Genomic DNA, 24,767 nt, shown 5'->3' with positions numbered 1-24,767 from the left:
AAAAAAAAAAAAAGATTTACTCTCCTGCTGATGATTTCGGAGATTTACCTTTGAGAATCTTGAATTATTAACAGGAATGTGAGTTGAGCTGGATGAACAGTGAGTAGACTCGAGTTACTCTTTTCTTTTGAGCTATACATGTTTTCTCTGCTCCCCTCCCTTTCTCCCTTCCCCTTCTACCCTATCTTGTTTATTATTATTATTATTATTTTATTACTTTAAAAAATACTTCCCACTTCCTCCCCTCCTCCCACTCCACTCCCACTTCCTCCACACACACCCCCACCTCCCTCCAATCTTAAGAGAGGGCAAGGTACCCTGCCCTGTGGAAAGTCCAAGGCCCTCCCTACTACATCCAGGTTGATCAAGGTATACATCCAAAGAGAATAGGACCCCCAAAAGCCAGTACATGCAGTAGAGACAAATCCCAGTGCCATTGTCATTGGCCCCTCAGTCTGCCCCAACTGTCAACCACATTCAGAGGGACTAGTTTGATCCCATGCTCATTCATTCCCAGTCCAGTTGGAGTTGGTGAGCTCCCATTATCTCAGGCAAATTGTCTCAGTGGATGAACTCCTCATGGTCTTGACTTCCTTGTGCATACTCTCCCTCCTTCTACTCTTCAACTGGACCTTGGGAGCTCAGTCCGATGCTCTGATGTGGGTCTCTGCCTCTGTCTCCATCTATTGTTGTATGAAGGTTCTCTGGTGATGTTTAAGAAAATCATCAGTCTGACTACAGGGCAAGGCCAGTTCATACATCCTCTTCTCTATTGCTTAAGGTCTTAGCTAGGGTCATCCTTGTGGATTCCTTGGAATTTTTCTAGGGCCAGGTTTCTTGCTAACCCTGAAATGGCTCCCTCAATTAAGATATCTCTTTCCTTGCTCTCATCTCTGTCCTTCCTCCATCTCAACTATCCCATTCCCTCAAGCTCTCCCCAACCCTTGCTGACCTGAATCATTATTATTCAGTTTGGCTATTTTGTCAGTTTCACTCCATGTAATAAATGAAAGTAAAGACAAATGTGTTGAATGTGCAATAGTAACATTTTTACATAAATTCTATATATTTGTGAGTAGTGAAAATGATTAAGTTCAGATTGTTGATTTTTCTGTGTAATCAAGTCATCTTATTTAGTCTTTGTGAATCATTTGTATTTGGCTGTTAATCAGGAACAAAGTGGATTTATTACCTCTTTATAGATAAGGAACTGTGCAAGCAGAATATGTACATGCTCAGATTTCTGTATCTCCTCATTTGCATAGCAAAGGAAACAAAATTTATGATTTCATTAGCCAATCATTTCAGGATATTTCTATGAGGTTATGACAAACAGAGGAAATATGACATGAAGATGAGTAAGATTTGATTCTTTCCCTTGGAGTGTTCTGATTTATAGAGGAAAGAGAGAGAGAGAGAGAGAGAGAGAGAGAGAGAGAGAGAGAGAGAGAGAGAAACTGATCGACATGGGTGATAGAATTCAGAATAAGGACTACTGGGCACCAGAAAGCAGTGTTTTCCTAGGGCTTCTGGGAAGACTTAACACAGATAATTCAGAATGAGTCTTGAAATTGAGAAGACAGAAGCTCTGGTTCATTAGGGGAAATGTGAAGCATTTCACATTGACTGGAGACAGCTCCCAGAAGAGGTGAGCAGACAATGAAGCCAGGCTGGGAAGCCAGAGGAGGGGAACCAAGAGTGGGAACTGACGCCAAAAACAAGGAAGATTCCTTTACCAGCTACAGAGAGGGACTCGTGTATTTTAGTGATCCATCCTCACAGTAGTAAGGGAGATAAATACACAGCTCAGCTGTGTTGAGAACTGGAGAAACAATGTGTCTTGACAATGCCCATTGTAAACAATAGGCAGTGGAGTTTGGTGAGTTTCCTGGAGGGAAAATCATCCCAGATGTGACTGTATCTAGCCAGGATGACTGGTCGAATAACACCTTCTTTGAGAAAGTATGTTGAAGAGGAAGTGAAAAATTTAAACCCATTGTATTTCATTGGACCCAGGAAAAAAAATCCAGGATTAAACAGAACAAAAGGTGAATAAATAAAACTTTGAAGGATTAGGCTATAGCAAACAGAGGCCAGTTGTAGTGGATGTAGTGGATGTAGTGGAGGAGGAGGGGGCTAAAATCGGATCCTCAGAAGCCAGCAGACAGTTCAGCAAGGAGAAAGGAGTGGGTTAAGGACAGTGCTGTAATGAATGAGAGTCACAGAGACTGGAGATGGTGACAATTAGGAAGAAGACACTACAGAGAAAGGGCAAAGCTGCCTAGCAACCAGTGAGTTATGGATGCAAAGTCATGACTTCCCTCTGTGGTGGAAAACTGAGTTTAGTTCCTGTATAAGGATGCCTGGCAAGTAGAACTTCTGGAGACATTTGTGTATCTGTAGATATGGCGGGCCAGAAGTCAGAGAGGAAAAGGCTGGGAATAGAGACCTGAGCAAGGTCCTGTGTTGGGAAAGTCAGACAGATAGGAAGTAACAAGAAAAGAACCTCAAAATCTCCTTCCTTTAAATAGAAGGAATAAGGGTGAATAAGACCACGCAGAGATGGTTTGAAAATGGTTATTGTGAGTAGCAAGAGGAGGAGAGAATGGCTATTCTATTTTTGCTGTGAAGTAGGCAGAGCAGCTGTCCACCAGCCTAAGAGAGTGATAACAAGGTAGGATCCTAGGGTTAGGAAATAATTTTGAAATGACAGCCAAGATAAAAGGGAAGAGCTGTCAGGAGAAAGATGGCCAGGTTTAGCTGAGTTTTGAAGCCCAACTTGAGATGCGTCTGTTTGAGATAATCAAATCTGTCGCATGGTATCTGTCCTCGATTGGAGCACAATCCAAATTTATCTGTGTTCCTCCAGCTCTCAGTTTGCCAGCAAACGTGGAGGATGTCTGCCCAAATATACCATCCCTGGAGAAGCTCATGGCTGAGATCATAGAGCTGGCAGAGTCGGGTATCCGCTACACTCAGATGCCGCACATGATGGAGGTTGTGCTGCCCATGCTGTGCAGCTACATGTCACGATGGTGGGAGCACGGTCCTGAGAACCACCCAGAGAGAGCCGAGATGTGCTGTACAGCCCTCAACTCAGAACACATGAACACACTGCTGGGCAACATTCTCAAAATCATCTACAACAACCTGGGGATTGACGAAGGAGCCTGGATGAAACGCTTGGCAGGTGAGAAGCGGAGAGGACACACCCTGCCATTGTTTCATTTCCAGAGAAGATTTGAAATATTGAAGGCTAGAAGCTTCCCACAGTAATCTCCAGTGATTTCTTCTGTGCTCAAAACTATTGTTGCTTAGTCCTATTGTGCTATTTAAAGAGATGCAGACATGATCAGACATTCACTACCTGCCCTAGTCTCACTTTTGCTGCCATGATAAAATATCCTGACAAAAAGCATTTCAGAGAAAAAGTTTATTTTATCTGGAGTTGTAAACTAACATCACTTTTAGGATATCACAGAGGCAGAAGTTTAAAGTGGCTAGTCATATCAAATCCATCAAGTACAAAAATAAATAAATGCTTTCATGCTTGCTTGCTTGAGTTTACTCAGCTCAGTTTCTCCACTCTTACATAGTTCAAGACCTCCTGTTTAGGTAATGATCTCACCCACAGCGGGCTGGGTAATCCACATCAGTTAACTTAATTAAGACACCCCTCTACAGACATACCCAGCAGTCAACCCAATGTAGACAATCCCTCACTGAGACCCTCTTCTTAGTTGATTTTAGGTTGTATCAATTGACAATTAGAACTACTTATTACATAGTTAGCACTTCCAAACAATTTTCTGAATGATTTATTTCTATATAAGATTATTTAATAAGCAAAAGAAACAATGATCAGTAACATCAATAATGGTTATGTAGACAGAGACAAAAATAAAACTGGATTTTGAAACAACCCACCTTCATATTATTCTCCTATGACAACAGGCTAAGGAATTGAAGACAAAATACAACACATACAGTTCAGTTTATCATTTCAGTATTCTGGAACATATAATATTAAAATTCTGGAAGCAGTCTAAATACCCAATACCCGGAGCATGAGTAAATAGTTTCTGTATATCCTCTTACCAAATTATTACATTTTTTCTCCAAGCATTCAGAGTTCAGCGGTGTTCTGTGTCTTGGGATATACTCATTATATTATATTATTATATTATATTATATTGAGAAAAAAGCAGAATTTTTAAAGGAACACAGAGTGAAATATATATATATATACATATATATATATTATGACTTACTGCATTTATCTCTTGATGAAAACTGAAGGAAATATACTAAAGTTTTAATGATCTGAATAGGTGGATTTTAAATCTTTTTTCTAAAATATATTACCCAATGTATGTATGTATGATATGTATATATATATATACATGTATACATATTATATACCTTTTGAGGTAAAAATTGATCTTAAAATTGCTGTGTAAGCCTAGAACTATTACTGAATGTTAAATACAACAACAGTGTTCTATATAATCTAACCCTTCCATGAAGGGATGCTGGGACCTCGGGTCTTGCGTGATGATATTGCAGAGAGTGTTTAGCTTCTAAAAATGAAAGGAGTAGAAGACTTATTTCGGTTTGGGGATTTTGTGTGATAATACTGATTTCAGGTATGATTCCAAGTCTTTTATTCTAAATTGTCACTCTATTGTAAAAATAAGCACAGTGAATTGAATCCCGTAATCATATTTAAACATCAGTTATGTGTTTGTGGCTGGAAAAATGGTAGAGACCTAGGCTCTGTCCTTAAGGAAGCTCTGAGAGAGAAGTGGTGGGGATCTCACTCCTATTATCATACCAGCAACTCATCTTGGGTGTTCTTCAGAGAAGAATGTTAATTTTTGTTTCCAAATAGTGTTTTCGCAGCCTATCATCAACAAGGTGAAACCCCAGCTTTTGAAAACTCACTTCTTGCCCTTGATGGAGAAGCTAAAGAAAAAGGCTGCCATGGTAGTGTCTGAAGAAGACCACCTAAAAGCCGAGGCCAGAGGGGATATGTCCGAGGCTGAGCTGCTAATTTTAGATGAGTTCACCACGCTGGCCAGGGATCTCTATGCCTTCTACCCACTCTTGATCCGATTTGTGGACTATAACAGGTACAATGTGCAAAAGTGACTCACTCCCCCAAGTCCTTCATGACCTTCTTGGTTCATCTGTTCCTATAGGCCTCTTAGTTAACTGACTTTTCATCCACGAGCTTGTTTGTGGTTATAACACAACAAAATATTAATGTGTACATTAACTCTCACTGGACATCTTCAGTTTATCACTTGGTATTGATTGTTGAAGGTTTGTAAGTAAAGTAACGTATCTATTGTTATATTGTTTCTGTTCTGCAACAGAGACTGGAGCTATAGATGTACAAGGCTGCTGATTATTCAGAAAGAAAATACACTTTAATTATGTAATATGTATACATAATATATATGATACAATATGTATATATACATACATAAAACATACTATACATAAGTGTGAATGTGGTTTATAAAGCAACCATTTGTCAAAATAAAACTACTTTTTTTAAAAAAACTTTTTTCTCTTGAAAAGTTGGTAGACACATAAGACGCTTACAAGTTTTTAAATGTTACAGTAATGCATTTAACCATTATGAATTATTTTGTCCACAAACTTCGTTTTGGCAAACTGGGCATGATAACACATGTCTTTAATCCCAGCACTCAGAGAGGCAGAAGTAGGCAAATCTCTTTGAGTTTAAGTCCAAACTGGTTTATGTAGCAAATCCTAGGTTAGCCATGGATCCTCTTTCTCTCCTTTTTTATTTAAAAGGCTTTGATAGAAAGGATTTGGGGGAGGTTGTTTTGTTTTCCTTCATTAACTTTAGCTGAGAATCTGCTTATCACATCTTACAGGGCAAAGTGGCTGAAGGAGCCCAACCCAGAAGCAGAGGAGCTCTTTCGAATGGTGGCTGAAGTCTTCATCTTCTGGTCCAAATCCCATGTAAGTATGAGAATGCTGGCCAACATCATCTACTGTTTGATGTATGATAAGGACTTTGCAAAGGTAGACCAGTTGTCTGGTTTCTGCGGTTATTATCTGAATGACATTTCTTGAGTTTGTCTCCTAGAATTCACTTTATAACTTAGAACAGGACAAAGGTAACTCTGAGGACTTCAGGGAAATGGATCCTTTCTTAAACTTAGTAATTTATCTTTTAAAGATAAAATTTTGATAGTACTATATAATTATTAAGGTGAGTATATTCCTCCTCTTTTAGACAGTGCCTAGACCAGTAGCCCAGGCTGGTCTTAAGTGCTCATTTTACCTCCACATTCATGGATCCTTTAGGACATGTCTGATTTAAAATGACTTTTTAAACATGTATGTTTGCATATTCAGATTGATGTTTGCTATCTGTGACATACTAAGAAATTCTCTTAATGTGTTTCTGCTCCTCTAAGTAAATCAAATGAAGTATTTTGATTGTTTATTTTGTGCTTAGGTATGCTAGAATAGGGATCTGCTCTGATACAGATCTCAACCCTTGATATTTTGAGACAGGTCCTCACTGTGTATCTTAAGCTGGCCTTGGAGCATAGCGAGAAGCTGCTGGCAGGCCTGCTTTTCATCCCACCCTGCTCCCGCACGGTTAGCTTAGCCCCAGAAATAACAACACACAAATTGTATTCATTTAAACACTGCCTGGCCCATTATCTCTAGAGAGTTAGTTATTGGCTAACTCTCACATCTTGATTAACCCATTTCTAATAATCTGTGTAGCACCACGAGGTGGTGGCTTACCGGGAAAGATTCAGCATGTCTGACCTGGTGGCTGGCTTCATGGTGTCTCCTTCATTGCCCTCTTCCCAGCATTCTGTTCTGTTTACTCTGCCTACCTAATTCTCTGTCCTATCAGAGGGTCAAGGCAGTCTCTTTATTAACCAATGAAAATAACACATAAACAGAAGGCCCACCTACATCATTGGAGTTAGCCTGAACTTAAACTTGTAATTCTCTTGCCTCTGTGGGACCTTGGCATGTGCCAACATGCCTAATGAATGGTTTCTTATTTTGTACAACTCATTCTAAAGGATGCATTAGCTTATTTGGGATATTTTGGGAGAAATGTATATTCTGAGATAAATCAACCCATCTCCACCTGTCAAAAGCAGAGATGAATTGACAGTCTTTTACCTTTCCCTCTCTCCCATGGGTAACCCAATTTTTATATGCCAAGTGGACAAACAGGAGCAATCCAGGATTAGATACTTTAGCAAGATGAAAACTGCTGTGAAATTGACATATGTATTCCACTCATCAATCATTTAAACACCAATGAAGTGTCTTTGAATTTTTGTCTTAAAGAATGTTTTGGAATGAGGACTCTATTATAATCAGCAGGCTCATTTAATGATACTTTGAATAATAGACATATTATTATATCTGAGAATCGAACATTTTTATGTATTGAAATTTTCTCCAAATGTTTAAACTCAACTGATTTTACCATTCTGTTTCTAAATAAAAAGTACACAAAATAATGTTATAGTATTTTTAGAATTAGATGGAATAACTATCAGAAAAGGAAGTTGTATTAGAGTTGTATGTGCCCTTGAAAGACTGTGTTTATGCCAGGAGGCAGCATATACCACTCCCCAGCAAAACTAGGTATGGAGTGTTCATACTGTCATTTGGTAATGTGTGATTTTTATGACTTAAATCTTCTACACTTAGTGTCCTGTCTTTAAAACATACCTATTCAACCCAGGGGGTGGTGGTGCATGCCTTTAATTCCAGAACTTTGGAGACAGAGGCAGGCAGATCTCTGTGAGTTCAAGTCTAGCCTGGTCTTTAAAAGCTAGTTACATGACAACTAGGGCTGTTACACAGAGAAACCCTGTCTTGAAAAAAAAAAACAAACAAGAAAGCCAAAAACAAAAACAAACAAACAAACAAACAAACAAACAAAAACCATACCTGTTCAAGATGGGTCTGATGGTATGGTTCTGTCATTCCAATTCCCGAGAAAGTGAAGGAAGGATGCTTAAAATATCATGGACTGTTGAGCTACGGAGTGAGTTTAAGGCCAATCTGATCAATTTAGTGAGAATTTATCTTTTAATAAGAAGAGGGCTGAGGGATGTACTCTGTGGTAGAGCACTTGCCTTGTATGGACAAAAACCCTAAGTTCTGTCTCAGCATTGGAAAAAGTCAGCCATACTCATATACAGTTCTTAAGATTGTTGTTGCTAATCTAGCAGTCTCAGATCCGCATCTGTCCTTGAGGAAATTCTGGGCTTCTGTATAACTTTAATTATATAATTTTTCTCTAAGTAGTTTTAACTGAACTTTCCTTTGCAACTTCTTAGAATTTCAAAAGAGAAGAACAGAACTTTGTGGTGCAAAATGAAATCAACAACATGTCCTTCCTCATCACTGATACCAAGTCCAAGATGTCCAAGGTACCAAGTTTTCCCATCTGTTTCAATATTTCTTTATGAATTGCTGGGTTTTAGAGGTTTGTTTGAATGTTCATAATGGTAATTGGGTTGGTTCGATAATATTGCTTATTGATATAAAAACATATGTTCTGTTTGGATGCTTCTAGGATTAGTTTGAATCAGGTGTAGTAAACTACTGAGATATAAAAATGATCTATGAAAGACGAAGTTCTTATAAGATTCCTAGAAACTAAACTTACTAAAAATAATTTATTATAAGCTGGTACATATAAAAAACGAGTTCCACACAATATGTATAGCTCTTTGGAATATAACTGTTCTGGTTACTAATATTCAGAAAATTATAAATTTGATAGGGCACAACTATATATGGAATAATTATATGCTGCAATATGATGATTGTGTACAAGTCCTTTGTAATGAATTAATTGCTGGAGCTGGAGAGATGGCTCAACAGTTAAGCATACTGACTGTGCTTGGGGAGGACCCAGGTTCAATTTCCAATATCCACTTGGTAGCTTGCCAACATCTGTAACTCGAGTTCTAGAAGAGCTGATGCCCTCTTCTGGCCTGTATGACATATACATAGGCAGAAACTCTATACACATAAAAGCAGAAATGTTTACAAAGTGAATCAATTGTTGCATTACTTCTCACTGTGCTGAGAAGTCTTTCAGCTCCAGCCTTTTTCTTATTTCACCTTTTTGTGGTGGGGGGAGGTTGATGTTTTGTTTTGTTTCTTTGTTTTGCTTGTCTGTTTTTGAGATAATACTCTACTATGTAGTTGTGGCTGTCCTGGAACTCACTATGTATAACAGCTTGCCTCATACTCACAGAGATCTACCTACCTCTGCCTCTCAAGTGTTGGGATTAAAGGTGTGGGTTAAGATACTAGACTATTTCACCTTCTTTTAAGTAATGTCAATCATTTGCATGCTTAATTTCCCTTTGTTTCTTTTCTCCATTCCCTGTGACTTTTACAATGTATCATTGTCATAAAACTGGTTCAGTTTGGAATTATTTCTACAAAAGAATTCTAAAATTTGAAGTGGATATGAGACAATTATTGTCTTACAATAGGAGAAGTCCTTGCCCATCAGAACTTAGAGTGGATTTGAGGTACCCTGCTGGCACCACCATAGTCCTTAAAAAAATCACAAGACACTGCTGATGTATGTGTCCAGGTTCAGTTTTAACATAATTACACCAGTACTTCTGAATATTTCCGAGCCACTGAGACTGGTATACCATTTGGTTTCTCAGGAGATACAGTGAAGTGATAATAAAAGAGGAAAATGTATTTTATAATAGTTATGTATAAAGCACATAGATAGTTTATAAATAATCCAGATAGTGTGTTCATGTATAAAACACACTCTTTTTATTCATGTATATTACAAAGCATTTATCCAAGCAAAAGTAAATTTTCTGTATTTAAATTAATTTTAGCATTGAGAATTATAAAGCATATTGTATATTAAATTACTATGTGGAATTTCTCCCTAATGTTATGATGTGTCTTGCTATCTAAAAATTACATGAGAATAAAATACCATGAGTTAATGGTAAAGATGTAGGAAGAATAAAAACTACAAGTAAAAGAAAAAAAAATTGCTGAGAAGAAAAGATGGCCTTTTCAGAATGGTTGGTATTTCTAAAAGTCAGAACTGGGAGAAAATAAGGAAAGTGGGGCCATGACTGTGTTAAAGAAGATTGGCAGATCTGAATGCAAGAAACATGAATGAACATCCCAGAATTCCTCTTTGATCCGCAGGCAGCCGTTTCTGATCAAGAGAGGAAGAAAATGAAGCGCAAAGGGGACCGCTATTCTATGCAGACATCGCTGATTGTGGCAGCTCTGAAGCGACTGCTACCCATTGGGCTGAACATCTGTGCCCCCGGGGACCAGGAGCTCATTGCTCTGGCCAAAAATCGATTTAGTTTGGTGAGTCTCCTGGTCACCCAGGGGTGGCGGGCATCAGACCTCCAGGCTCTGTGGCATTGCATCCTTTGAGTAACTCTGTCAATATTTCATTTACAGTTACATTTTTGTGAGTAGTTTTTCTGCCTACTCTAGGACTTAAATCAATGACTGCCTATTATTTTGGGGGGAATTTTTGTCCTAAGCAAACAAAATATATGAATCTCTGGCTCCAAGCTGAAAAATGGATTGCATATGAACTCCTTTATAAAATCTGCCATGAGAGCTTTGGTCAGATTTTTCAACATTAGAAGCAAAGCATTGCTCCAGCGGTGGCTAGAAGAGGTGTTGGCTTCCGGGAGCTCTGGTCCTTTGTGCGCATTGCGATTTTTTCTTTGATAGAATTATTTCCTTTAGTTTATTTTGCATAATTACAGGTAACTATGTAAATTTGCAGAAAGATGTCTTGGAGTTGCTAATTTGTATATGCCAACTGGAGAGCACATTCTCCCCATCCTTTTTCCAGAGACTGACAGTGAAATGCCTGTGTAGGTCTTGTTTGTGTTCTTGGAAGGTGTGAATGGAGGGATGCTTGGGCAGAGTCATCTGATGTTTGATTTTTACATGCACACTTCTTGTTAGAGCTCTGTTATGGAGTATGTTGTGACATGCAAAAGTCTCTTTGTGGAGATTTGAGAGAAAACCATGGATTTATTTCCATATGAGCCAAGGAAACATGTTTCTGTCTTCTTTCTTCTTATGAATTATATATTCCTTCTGTTGACCCCTGACATCCTTACTGAGTAGTCAAAGTAGCTTGTGGCCCTGCTTGAAGTGGTCGCAGTGTACAGAGCTTTTCTGAGGGTAGGGGGTGGCTCAATAGATAAGAGTATATAGCACTCTTGGAAAGGACTAGGTTCAGCTCCGAGAACCTACTTTAGAAACTCACAACCATCTATAACTCCTTCTTCAGGGTGTCTGACACCTTCTGGGCTCCACGGGCAATTACACACACACATGCACATGTACACACGCACATACACACTCACACACACACATACACGCAATACACACATACGCACACATACACATGTACATATACATGCACATACACACATATACATGAACATACACACATATACACACATACACATGCATATACTCACACATATACATGCACATACACACACATACATATACGCATACATACACACATGCACACTTTCTCTAACTTTTTCAGAGAAAAGTGAAAAATGTAAACATGCCTGTCAGACATACACTATTTAACAGGGTATTTGATTGTTCTTGTTGAATGTTGCAGTTGATGCACTTATTATGAGATTTCTTTTAGGTAACATGTATTTCTTGACAGAAAGACACCGAGGAGGAGGTACGAGATATAATTCGCAGTAATATACACCTACAAGGCAAGGTAAGCCAGCTTTTACTCCAAATTGTGTTTACTATTTTTAGGAAATTATTACTAAAAGTCTAGCAAGCAAGATTATTTTAGTTGGCCATTATTGTGCTTGCAAAGACTTTGCATTAATAACCCAATGGTAATAAATGGTGTAATCTTAAAAGTAGAGGATCATAAATTATAAAATTAAAAAAGAAGTTCATCACAGTTTGAATAAATACTGTATATGCATTTTACAACTGTTTTTTGTGGTTTGGAGGACTTGGAAGCAGATATCCATAACAAATTGATTTTTTTTCCTTTAGCGTTAAGGCAAAAATGTGTATTTAGGAGTTATTCATATATAGGAGATATTGATATTTACTGCAGTAAGTGTAAATGAGTTGACCCAAGGAGAGGAAAAACCTATTAAAGACAAGTGTGACTAGAAACTGGTTTCTAGCAGTACTGAAAGAATTGCTAAAACTGAGTTTTACAGTTCAGTATTTGCTATTACTTGAAGATTTTCTTAAATACTACTGAGTCAGTCACTCATTTATTTATAAGATATATCATGTAAAAAGTTTGTTTTTGTTGAGCTTGGTGGGTAGTGCCTGCCTGTAATCCCAGCCCTGAAGAGGCTAAGATGAGAAGATTGTTAGTTTGTGGCTAGTCTGGGTCACATAGCAAGGCCCTGACTTCTAAAGCAAAAACCAACCGAACAAAAGAGATCTAACTATTATGTGACCCCATCTGTAGGTTTCTACTCTAGTTTGCACCCTTCTGAGGATTCTGTGTAATTAATAAAACTGAAGGTATAAAAATATCTTTAAAAATCACTAATTAGTGCTTTAGTGTTTTAAAATATTCCTTCCCACAGACCTACATGTCTATCTTCTTTTAGCATCTGGGAGGATATGTTTGATACAGGTAAAATATGCTTCTGCTATATTCACAGTGCACATGGTGTCTTTAGGGCAAGTTTTTTGTGAACTTCAGTGCGAACAAAACCATATTTTAGTAATAAATCCTGCAGAGAAGGGGATTAACTCCTAGTGGAGTCTCTTTTCCAGGGAGAATAGAAAAACCTAATTATTTTTGTGTATTGTTGTAAAACCTCCATCTGAACTCAGGCCTACAGTTTATACTGTGAGCTCCCATTCAGTGAGAGACATGAATGTTTTTACAGATATGGGAGTTAGATGGCATCATGAATCCCTGGGGTCTTTCCCCTTAGTCAACCCCTGTTGAGTACTCTCAGGGTCTGTGCCCATGGCAGGAAGTGGTCATGTAGCCCTTGGGTGTAGTGATATTTCATTTGTATTTTAGTAAATAAAGCTTGCCTGAATATCAGAGAGTAAAACAACCCCATTGGTCAGCCTTATATACCGGGCAGTGGTAACATATACCTGTAATCCCAGTAGTTACAGCAGTTGCCATAGAAACTGGGCAGTGCATGCCTTTAATCCCATTGGTGCATGTCTTTAATCTCAGCCCTAGAGAGGATTATAAAACAGGAAGAGTCTCATTCTGAGATTCTTGGCGGCAGAATCGCCATTTCAGAAAGAAAGAGAGAGAAGTAAGAGCCAGTGACTTGCTATTTTGCTTTTATGACCTTCAGGTTGAACCCCAATTTCTCTCTTTGAGTTTTTATTAATCATATATCACTTGAGTTTTGAGATCCTTCCCCTGGGAGCTTTCAGGAGCCACCTAGACAGTAACATTTCCCATCAAATCCTGGTTTGGTAGCACCAACCTCAAGGCTATTCTAACACTCTCCCAATGCTGGCTGCCTTTGGCCTCACTGCTGCATCAAAACACAGGCATTGGAGAAAGAGTGCTGTTGTCTCATCTAATGGGAGGACTGCCTGGGTAGGGTGTACTCTAGGAGCCTCCACTCTTAAATCTAGACAGACACACGGGCCTAGTTGTGAAGTAGCCTCACTTTCGCCTCATCTTCACACTCTGTGTGAATGCCAGACAGAGGCGGAGCCTTAGAGAAGTCATTGCTGAGAGAACACACAAGATTTCACCTTATCAATAACATCTCTTTATTAGAGAGACAAGGACGAAACACATCGTCCTTTGATATGAAAACATAGAGGAAAGCATTTATTTTGAGCAAAGAACAGTTTTTAGAAGTCACTCATATATGAAGTTCTGTCTCGTGGTTCATCTCCGCTTCAAAGTTATTTCTGTCTTAGAAGTTTGGAAGTTTGAGATGATCTCTGGCATTTCTTTCCCCCTATAAAATGCAGTTTTGTTTTCAGTGGAAATTCTAAAGTGGAGGAGAAAGAGCTGGAAACTGTTTTGTCTACTTTTAATGGCATGGCACCTGGTGCTTATGTTTTATTTCTTTGAAATGACAGGCTTTTCTCGCACTAAGATGCTTATATCTGCCAGGTTGTCTGATTTTATAGTCTGTCTTAAAAACATGAAGACAAAAAAATATTTTTTTAAAAAAAAATCTTTGAAGTTGGAGAACTGGTTCAGCCATTAACACTTAACTGTTCTTTCAGAGGAGTTTGTTTCCAACTTTCCCACCAGGGAATCTGATGCCCACTACTAGACAGCATAGGCGTATGCACTCATGTGCACAGAACTACACAGACACATACATACAGCTTAAGAAATATATTAAAAATAAATTACAAAGATTTTATTTTGAATTTTTATTATGAAATTTGACAACATTAGCAAATAAAATGTTGAGATTTCTTTTTGGTGAGTGTAAAATTTGTATGTTGTGTTGGTTTATATTAAAGTCTTCATTCCAGTAGGAATTTGCTGTGTTGTAAACTCCCTAAGTTTAGAGTTAATTGTGGGCTGATTTTATTACTTATAAACACGCACGGATCTTTCAGCAGTTAGTGTTTGAACAGGAGAGAGACAGGTGAGGCCGAGCTTTTTCCTAGCACTGCCTTCGTCTGTCTCCACTTCAACCTTAAGCCCTAGTTGCATTCTTTGTATTGTTTTTATTTTTGTTTGTCTTACTTTTTCTTTATTTTTATTGAAAATAGGTTCTTCTCTCATATAATAATCCTGACCACAGTTTCCCCTCCTTCAACTCCTCTCAGCTTCCACCCCACCTCCCTTCTCCTCTGCATCTGCTCTCTCTTCATCTCCCATTAGAAAAGATCAGACCTCCAAGAAACAACAACCAAACAGGGCAAAACCAAAATACAATAAGATAAGGTAAAAAGCCTTTACTCCGAGGCTGGACTAGGTAGCCCAAGAGGAGGAAAAACGTCCCAAGAGCAGGCAAGAGAGTGAAAGGCACACCAGTTCTCACCGTTAGAAGTCCTACAGAACCACCAAGCTAACAGCCACAGCACATATGCAGAGAACCTCATGCTGACCCCTGCAGGCCCCATGCCTGCCTCTTCAGTCTCTGTGAACACACGAGTCCTGCCTAGTTGATTCGGTGGACTGTATTCTCCTGCTGTCCTCCAAACTCTCTGACTCTACAGTTTTTCTACCCCCTCTTCTGTGGGATTCTCTGATCTTTGTGGAGAGGGAACTCGTGGAGACCTCCAATTTCAACTCTCTGCATGATGTCTGGTGTGAGCCTCTGTATCCACTCCTATCTGCTGTCAGAGGACGCCTCTCTGATGAGTATAGCTGAGTATCATTAGGAATAATTTTATTGATATATTTTTTTTGAAATCCAGTTGTGTTTGATTCTACCCTAGGGCTCTGAGCCCTACTGTCTTCTCTGGTTCCTGGCTATACAAGCAGTGTTCTGCATGGGCTTCCTCACGTGGAGTGGGCCTCAAATTAAACCAGACATTGGTTGACTCTTCCCACAAGTTCTCCACCACCATCGCCCCAGCACATCCTGTAGGAAGGACAGATTGTAGGTCAGAGGTTTTCTGACTGGTTTGGTGTCCATCTTTCTCTTTCAATCATCTGCAGAGTTCCTCCCCACACCAAAGAGACTAGAACTTAGGGATGAAGACTCCATGCAGGCACCGGCATGACCTCTCCAAATCCAATGAACTGTGTGGAAATTGTCCTTGGCAATGAATCTCTGCTGTAAGTTTGCAGAGAGCAACCCTCTGTCTGTGAGGGAGCCTAGGTTGTTTGGAAATCTCCACATGATCTCCTGTGCCAACAACTCAACTGACTATAACTCAGTTCTGGCACTGGGAGCTTTACCTGACTACAAGAGGTGGCTAGTTCAGACTCCATATTCCCCATTACTAGGATTCCTCACTAGGATCAACCCTATAGGTTCCAGGAAGTCTCTACTAGGTTTCCACACTGCTCTTAAAAGGCCCCCTGTAGACAGAAGATGCTCATTCATTTCCCAGCCACCTAGACCTGAAATAAACTCACAGAAACTATATTAATTGCAGTACTGTTTAGCCAATAGCTTAGGCATATTTCTAGCTAGCTCCTATACCTTAAATTAACCATTTCCATTATTTTATATTTTATCACAAGGCTTGTGGTTTACCAGTAAGGTTCCAGCTGGCAGCTCATGTCTTTCTCCTTCAGCAGCTACATGACATCTCATTGACTTCACCTGTCTTTCCTAGCATTTAGTTCAGTTTTCCCATCTATACCTAGTCTGCCCTGTCATTGGCCCAAGCAGATTCTTTATTCATTAACCAATAAAAGCAACACATATACAGAAGGACTTTCCACATCATTTCCCCTTTTCTGTCTAAATAAAAAGGAAGGTTATAACTTAACATAGTAAAATTACATATAACAAAACAGATATCAAGCAAGAATTTTACATATATATATATATGTATATATATAAACAAAATTGACCTTAAATTTATATCTATAAACCAAGATTCATACCAGAGCAAAGTATTTATCTCTATAGTTTATTCCCCTTTAAATGTAAACAAACATTTACAAATAGTATTTGGGAATTCGGGCATAGTTCTCTCTAAAATTTTTCCTGCTTTTTGTTGGGTGAAGTATTTGGGGGTTTACAGAGACCTTTCAGGGGATCTTGGTCCATTAAACTTCATTAGTCAGGGAGGAATCCACAGGTTCTCATCCTTTGTGGAAGCAAAAGCAGAACCTCTTTTCCAAAGCAACATATCCTTAGACCCAAAGTTTGAAGTCAAGATACCTTTAAAATATATATGTTGGTTTAGCTTAGCAGCCCTCAGAATCAAATATTTCTCTGTAGTCAAAAAAATTCAAAGAAAACATAATAATATACATAATCCAGACTCTCTGTGTATATTCCATCTTTGCGTGGCTTGTTTTTCTTTACTCCTTTAATCTATGACTGTTTGTACTCTGTCTCTTTAAAAACTTTGTTTTATTTTTTAAAACCATTTACTTCTTTTTAAAACTGTCTATATTCTTTTTCTTCTCTCTCCCAAGCCTACATACATTTATCCAATACTGTGACCAATTTAGAGGTGGTCTTTTCCATCTGAATTTGTATTTATTGCATATCTGTAATAATTTTTTGACCAGAGGATCTTTTTTTTTTTGGTAAATGCTAAACAGGAGTGACTAGTACCAACTCCGCCCAGTCCAAAATGGCAGAGACATGTTCACTACCTCTGAGAGCCATGCATGCTGCCCCAGCTCCAGGGTCGCAGCAAATCTATGTCACCATTAAGTAACTAGTAGCATGTTGATCACAAACCATATTTAAATGTTTAACTTCCTGCGAGAGCCAGTGTTCCTGCTGGCAGCACAAACCAAGAGGTTGCCATTTTTTAACCTCAGTTTTTTGCTGCTAATGCTGAATCTGGAAGATCTCTCTTAAAGGAGCTGCAATGTGCCTGCTTGCTGCCAGCAAACAGAGCCCATTCATAAAAATATTTGCTGGCTACCAAGAAGCCATGCTTAACTCTGTTCATCTGTGTCTAGAATTCCTTTCCAAGCTCTCTCAGGTTTTACATGAATGCAGTGCCCACATTGTGACTCCAATTTATAGACAGAGGCTGCTCACTCATCTCCTGGCTGACCAGACCCGAAATAAGCACACAGAAACTATATTGATTGCAATACTGTTTGTCCAATAGCTTAAGCATATTTCTAGCTAGCTCTTACATCTTAAATTAACCCATTTCTATTATTTTATATTTTATCATGAGGCTCGTGGTTTACCAGTAAGTGTCCAGCTAGTGGCTCACATTTTTCTCCTCTGGTGGTTACAAGGCTGGGATCCAGTGAGGAGTGGAGGCATGGAGGTCAGAAGGGGTTGGTTTGTGGGATCCACAGGAGGTTTGGACTTGAGGAAAGGGAGACTGAAGCTGGTGTTCAGCTGCAGCACTGGGGATGAGCTTAGGTCTACTGAGGGAAGAGAGAGAGTGGAGGTCTTCTGGCTGAGCTTTGAAATTTTAACCCTGTTTCTTGCTTCAGCATAGACAAGTATCATTTATGATTATTCCTGGGTTACATTTGCTGGAGATGCAACCATTCTCACTACTGCATGTCTCTGAATTTCTGTCTCAGGAAAAATACCTGGGACTCTTGTTAACATTTCATATCAAGATGTCATATTACATCTTAACTACTCTAGGGAAATATTCCCAATCACTCACACAGTCAGTCACATATGTCTTCCCCATTATCCTGATTAAAATGATAAATAGTAATGTAATTCCTGTCCTCTCTACTGCATGAGAATTTCATGAATATATGAAGTTTTATATTTCTGATCTCTAAATAGCTTTCTCTTGCTTTTTTAGTGATATATCTAAGACGTGCATCATAAAATGTAGATGTGCATTGACATAGAGGTGTGGGTATAACAGTCATTTTCTCACATGATTGTATATTTGTAAATATTTTAAATCTTCTCAGTGAGCTTTGGTAATGTAGTAGCATCTTATTAAAAGAGCTCCCTAGATCCCTCCTATGTGGCTAGAGTTCTGTAGGTGTTTTAGCACTCTTCGGTATGTGTTTAGTGGTCATGGTAGACCCAGCAAATGATCATGCTAGACACCTCTCTTCAGTAGCCACCTTGTGTTTTCTTCCCCACAGTTGGAAGATCCTGCAATCAGGTGGCAAATGGCTCTCTATAAAGATTTGCCAAACAGGACGGAAGACACCTCAGACCCGGAGAGGACAGTGGAGCGTGTCCTGGATATAGCAAATGTACTTTTTCATCTTGAACAGGTCAGATCTTTGTGTTAATCCCTTCATATTTGCGTTAACCACATAAAGTATTTTTAAAAATGTTTATTAATTTCAACCATGGTCCCCCAACCCCCATATGTGTTTAGAATATTCATTACAATGAGCACATAATTCATTATTTCCAAGAATATGGTTTTTTGGTGATATCTATCAATAGTATGTTTCAGGGGATCAGAGCCTTCAATTCTATTATATTTTTTAAACTTTTCGAAAATTCTATAGATTGTTAGTAGTATAAACTTTATTCTAAACCTTTCTAACAAAATATCACAGTTATACCAGATTTCAAATATTTTATTTTTATAGCATTTTAATACTTCACATAAAATATGCCTGAGATATTTTGTCTTTTACTGATTTAATATCTGAAGTGTCTTCTCTTTTCCTTGCTTTACCTTTGCTTTTATGAGAGATTATTGAGCAATGTCTCTCTGATATAAAGAGGAAATTATGTTTATAAAAGAATAATATGTTGACAGTAAACCTCAAATGAGGAGAATATTTTTGTGTCATGTTTCAGTCATAACCTGAAACTTAACTATCAAGTTCTTATGTGTTTTATTCTCCATTTTGTCTTCTTAGTCCAAGAATTTTCAAAGTAGTAATTCTTGTGACACTCTCAGACGATCATATTGTATATTTATATTATATTAAAAACAGTCTGTTACAAAATACATGTATCCAGGCAATTGTCTGGTTTCCATACACATATCTGAATCTGCTTGTATATCCATTAAATGAAACTTATGCTCTACACACATAAACACATTCTCTTTTAAACATGACATCTAGTTAATGAGGTGACATTTGAGCTGGAGAGATGGCTCAGCAAATAAAGGTGCTTGCTGTGAAAGCATGAGGCCCTGAGTTCAGATCTCCAGCTTCCATGTAAAGGCTGAATATGGTGGTCATTTCTGTAACGACACAGGGATGGACAGAGGCAGGAAGGTCCCGAGGACTCACTGTGTAGGCAGCCTACCTGGGGCTCTCTGATCTGCAAGTTCACTGAGAAAGCCTACCTCAAATACTAAGGTGGAGAGGGTTAAAAATACTTTCCAGTTATCTCTGCCCTCTGCTCACAGACATATTGATGTGAGCATCTGCTCATGTAGATGTTTTCAGCACACACACATGAAATAAATATTAAAAAAAATAAGATTGCACAATGCGAGAGACTAGCATAGTTAGCCAGTGGGTCTCTGACAGTACCTATGGGACATGCTTTCTTATACTGAATCTGAAAAAATAAAATGCCCTGTGTCATCCCAGAACCTTCCTATCTTTGTGCTGTAAAGATTAAGTTTTGATTTTTTTATCCCCTTTAGCCACATTTGTGTATATAATCATAATATTAATAAACACGTTGCTTTGATTTTTACTAGATATTGTTTGAACATCCATCCCTGCCTTGAATGGTTAAATAACATATGGAGATCGTTTAAAGTAGCCTGTCCCACTAAAATTTTTCCTTGTATAATTCTTTGCCAAGTTTTGAGGCTAGACACCAGTTGGATCCTTTTGTTTCCTGTTCACAACTGTTTCTCAAGAACTCAAGAACTTCACATACGTCTGTGGATTTTCATCTTATTCAGCAGAATTTCGCTCTTATCAAAACCACTTCCTTAAAATCTCAGACCCCAAAATGGAGTTTTATATCAGGATACACTGGATCTCAGTGGACCTCTCAGCTCTTGACTCTGTTTTAATATATGCTATTCCCCAATAAGAATTTATTCCACCTAATAGTCTCATCAAGAAGACAATTGAAGTGAACATTTGCTAGATCATTACATTGATTTTATTGAGGACAGAAAGTCAAAGAAATAAGCGCTTGTCAGTTAGACAGATCACCCTGTTAAAATGTCTGCAATGGCTCAGTCTTAATGTTTTCAAGAATTATTGTATTCATAGTCCGAGCATTTGTTGCAAAGCATAACATATTTGGCTTTACTTTGGGCTAACATAACATTTTCGTTTTTTCCAGAAATCTAAGTATACTGAGTATACTGGCCGGAGATATTTCAGTCTGGGAAGTATAGTGCTCCATTGCCTAGAGAATACTAATTTATTTACAAAACCATACTGGGAATTTATCTTCTTTCTAATACTTATGATTAATCTCCTTTTTTCTCTTGAAGTTTCAAGCACCATTATACAAATAAATAGCCTGTTTGCATAATTTCTTATAACTTTTGAATTCTCATTTAACTTACCTAACAAAAATAGCTACATATTTTAGTACTTTTATAATATTAAAACCTTCTATTTACTCCTGGTACTGAGTTCACAAAGCCTTGTTGTCTTCTTTTATTAAAGATGAGTAGGCTTCTCATTGACACTTTGTATTTGTGGTTACCATACTTACAATTAAAATAGTTTCAGTGAATATGTAAGTAAGTGCAGTTCTATATAGGAAACAAAACAACACAACCCACAAAACGGATTAGAGAAATGAAACAGGACCTGAGTTTGATCATCAGAACTCACATTTTAAAAACTGGGCCTGACAGTATGTGCTTGTAATTCCAGCACTGGGGAGACAGAGATAGCCAGATCTCTGGGACTCACTGGCCAGCCAAACTATCCTAATTGGTAAGTTCTAGGCCAGTGAGAGACCTTATCTCAAGACAAAAACAAATAAAATACAAACAAACAAAAACCAAGTTGGATGGCAACTGAGGGATGATCCCCAAAGTTGCTCCATATGCCCATGCTTACATGTGTGTACATGCACCTATGTACAAATATACATGCATATACATGAGATTAAAAAACTTAAAGTGCTTAAAAATTTGAGAATGAAACAAAATGATTTTATACAGATTGATTTTCCTTGATTTTAAAGATAACAAGGCTTGGGAGCTACATACTATTAGAAAATAGGTAATTTTTACTAAGTACCATTTGAAAACGTCTAAGGTAGCTTTGGGTAACTTTGAGGATATAGTCTTAACCAAAAGAATTGTTAGGAAATTTGAATAATTTTAAGAGATGCAACTGATTAACATCACACTGTTGAGGGTGGATTGAGGCTGTAAACGCATGTTTATTTGTGCTGTTCTACCTCAGGTGGAGCATCCTCAGAGATCGAAGAAGGCCGTATGGCATAAACTACTCTCCAAGCAAAGGAAAAGAGCTGTCGTCGCCTGCTTCCGGATGGCCCCCTTGTACAATCTGCCAAGGTCAGAATTTTTTAAAATGCTTAATTAAAAGAGATTCATTTTCTTCTCTAAATAGTGAGTGACAATGGTAATCTATCCAAGGGATGAACAGTAGAAAGTTACTGGTTCTAGTAACTCATCGGTTTGTTTTCCTTGTTTATTTAGAGAACCACAGTTTGTCCTGTCATTTAAAAATATTATGTTGAGAAAAAGCTGCTCACATAGGGGAGGACATGTAGTGTGCTTGGAAACATTCTTTCAAGTCCAAATGCTCCGATTTCAACTTGAGTTTCTGTATTACCCAACATCGGTCAAATTGATTTCCTCACTCTACTATGGTTTCCCCTTCTGGACTGTGGAAGGACCGGCCCTATCCAGTACAAAGACAGACTGGTGAACTAAAGTGTACAGAGTGCTTGTCAGCATGCAGGTCACAGTGGATGCTAGCCGTGGCTGCTGTTGTATAATTGTTCTCATGCAGAGAAAAGAAAAGATAGTCTCCTGACTTTCAGCAATGACAAAATGAACCCAACAGATTCATCACTGTTCTCTTAGGGTTAAAATGGCGTACTTGGTAATAGAGATAGAACTGGGTGCGTTCAAGTCTGTCTTGATGACCTCTTACTGTTTCCCGGGTATTCTCTCAGAGCATTGGTCTCTCTGCTACTCTAACTTTCTGCAAGCAGCCATATCCCTACTGTATTGGTTACTTTTCTATTACTGTGTTTAAACACCAAGACTAAGGGTAATTTATAGACAAAGAACACATTGGAAATGGTGTGAATCTAGTTTTCAGACTCTCAAAGCCCAGCTCCAATAGCACATTCGTTCAACAAGGTCACACCTCCCCAGACCGCTGTACCAAATAGAAGCAAGTATCCAAATGTCAGAGACTATGGGGGATATTTCTCCTTCAAGCCACCACATAAATGTCTTGTAAACAGAGCTCACCCAACTGTAACTCTTTTTGGAACATCTCTGATCTCTGTGTAAGTCAGCTCTTTCTGTACGTTTATCCAGCAAGGTTACTTCTGGTTGTTACAATGTGCCACAGGCTTCAGGCTGCTTGCCTCTCTGATTCCCACTTTAAGGTTCCATATAATTTTAAGTTTCTATTTTCCTAACCCTGAACAGCAACCAGTGCCTTGCCGTTCAGTGAATCTCTATCATATTGGAGAAAGGATTAATCTTACAAAGATATCCCTTAAACCATTTCAGGACCATCTCAGCTGAGCGAGGTGTACCTGAATTTCCTTGAGGGTTGGACATGTCATCTGTTTAAAAGTCTAAAAATTGTGTGCATGGTGCTGAGGTTCTGAAAACAGCTGAACACATCCTTTAGCTTGCCTTTCTCATGTGTGGGAATTTACAGCCATTGCTAGTGTTTCCAAAAACATTAGTTCCTTTCCTGTTTTCAAGGCTCTTCTTAAGCCCATCTTGCCATTATGCTTCATGCTTCCCTAGCACACTTCGGTTACTGTTGAATACAATATCATTCTGTTACTTCTAATATGATGTCTGCTTACTATTCTTTTATCCTTTCTCACCTAAACCTTACCTATTTCTCTTGTTAGCATCATGATGAGTTTCATTGGCTCTTCTTGTCTTCACTAATCTCTTTTTGTATTTCATAGGCAAACATTTTTTGATATTTATTTTGTGTGTGTGTGTGTCATATGTGGGTGTGGTGTTGCACATACATGCACATACATTCAGTAACCACAGAGGCCAGAAGAGGGCATTAGACCCCCTGGAGCTAGAGTTACAGACGGGCATGAGCCACCTGCCTTGGGTGCTGGGACCCGAGTTTGGATCCTCTTCAAGAACGGCAAGTGCACACCACAGAGCCACCTTTTCAACTTCAGGTGGACATTTTTTTAAATCAGTGATCTAAGATTTCATCTTCCTCCCTAGAGTTGTAGAAAATTCACTCAATAATTCCACTCTAGAATGCCAGAGCCTATTTGAAGTTAATTTGAATATAGGCTAATTCTTCTGTTGGCTTACAGTATTTAGCAAGAATCAGAGTAGGAAATAATAGCCACCATTTAACTTACATCTATCTAATGCACTTCTGTACACTTTGTCTCACTTTACATCTTATAACATTGAGATGTAGAGGTAATTATTCTTGTTGCATGTATGAGAATTGTGAAAATTGTAAGCTTAGAAATGTTTGAACTGGGACTAAACCCAGAGCCAGTATGTGAGCTGAGGAACCTGCCTTTATCTGGCACAAGTCATTGTCTGTGAAGAGACGAATCTGTAACAGGATGTCTATTTTTATTTTATATTTTAGTACACAGATAATCTGATAATAAAGTACTATTGAATTCTTGTTCAAATATTTAAAAGATGTTTTGCCATTGTGTTTATCCTTTAGGCATCGGGCTGTCAATCTTTTTCTCCAGGGATATGAGAAGTCTTGGATTGAGACGGAGGAGCATTACTTTGAGGATAAATTGATTGAAGATTTAGCGGTGAGTTTTTTTTTTTTTTTAATGGGGTTATAACATGAAAGAGGGTTGAAAGAAAAGCATTGCACTGCAAATTGGTCTTGGGAAACTTTTTCATTTCAATTGTTGCTGCATTTGCTGTTTATGACAACCCCCCATTTTATTTTCCAAAATATATAGCTACCAATATCAAAAATTCTGAATATGAAATGAAAAACATGAATTATTTCAATAACTAACTTT

General features: G+C 38.3%; 1 protein-coding gene across 1 annotated transcript in view; it reads left to right on the top strand.

Moving 5' to 3' along the window:
• Ryr2 (ryanodine receptor 2) overlaps positions 1–24,767 on the top strand; it is a 569,025-nt gene that overhangs the window by 457,980 nt on the left and 86,278 nt on the right. The window contains exons 68-77 of the mRNA XM_087896432.1: positions 2,870–3,190; positions 4,892–5,132; positions 5,910–5,997; positions 8,367–8,459; positions 10,234–10,404; positions 11,753–11,812; positions 18,752–18,886; positions 20,892–20,937; positions 21,978–22,089; positions 24,452–24,548. Of these exons, the coding sequence (XP_087752558.1) occupies positions 2,870–3,190; positions 4,892–5,132; positions 5,910–5,997; positions 8,367–8,459; positions 10,234–10,404; positions 11,753–11,812; positions 18,752–18,886; positions 20,892–20,937; positions 21,978–22,089; positions 24,452–24,548 (1,364 nt within the window). The remainder of the gene's footprint in view (positions 1–2,869; positions 3,191–4,891; positions 5,133–5,909; positions 5,998–8,366; positions 8,460–10,233; positions 10,405–11,752; positions 11,813–18,751; positions 18,887–20,891; positions 20,938–21,977; positions 22,090–24,451; positions 24,549–24,767) is intronic.

This window comes from Myodes glareolus, chromosome 14, assembly GCF_982192425.1.
Source record: "Myodes glareolus chromosome 14, mMyoGla1.1, whole genome shotgun sequence".
NCBI classification, from domain to species: Eukaryota; Metazoa; Chordata; class Mammalia; order Rodentia; family Cricetidae; genus Myodes; species Myodes glareolus.
Note: the sequence above shows the minus strand (reverse complement) of the source record. Positions and strands in the feature narration are given on the sequence as shown.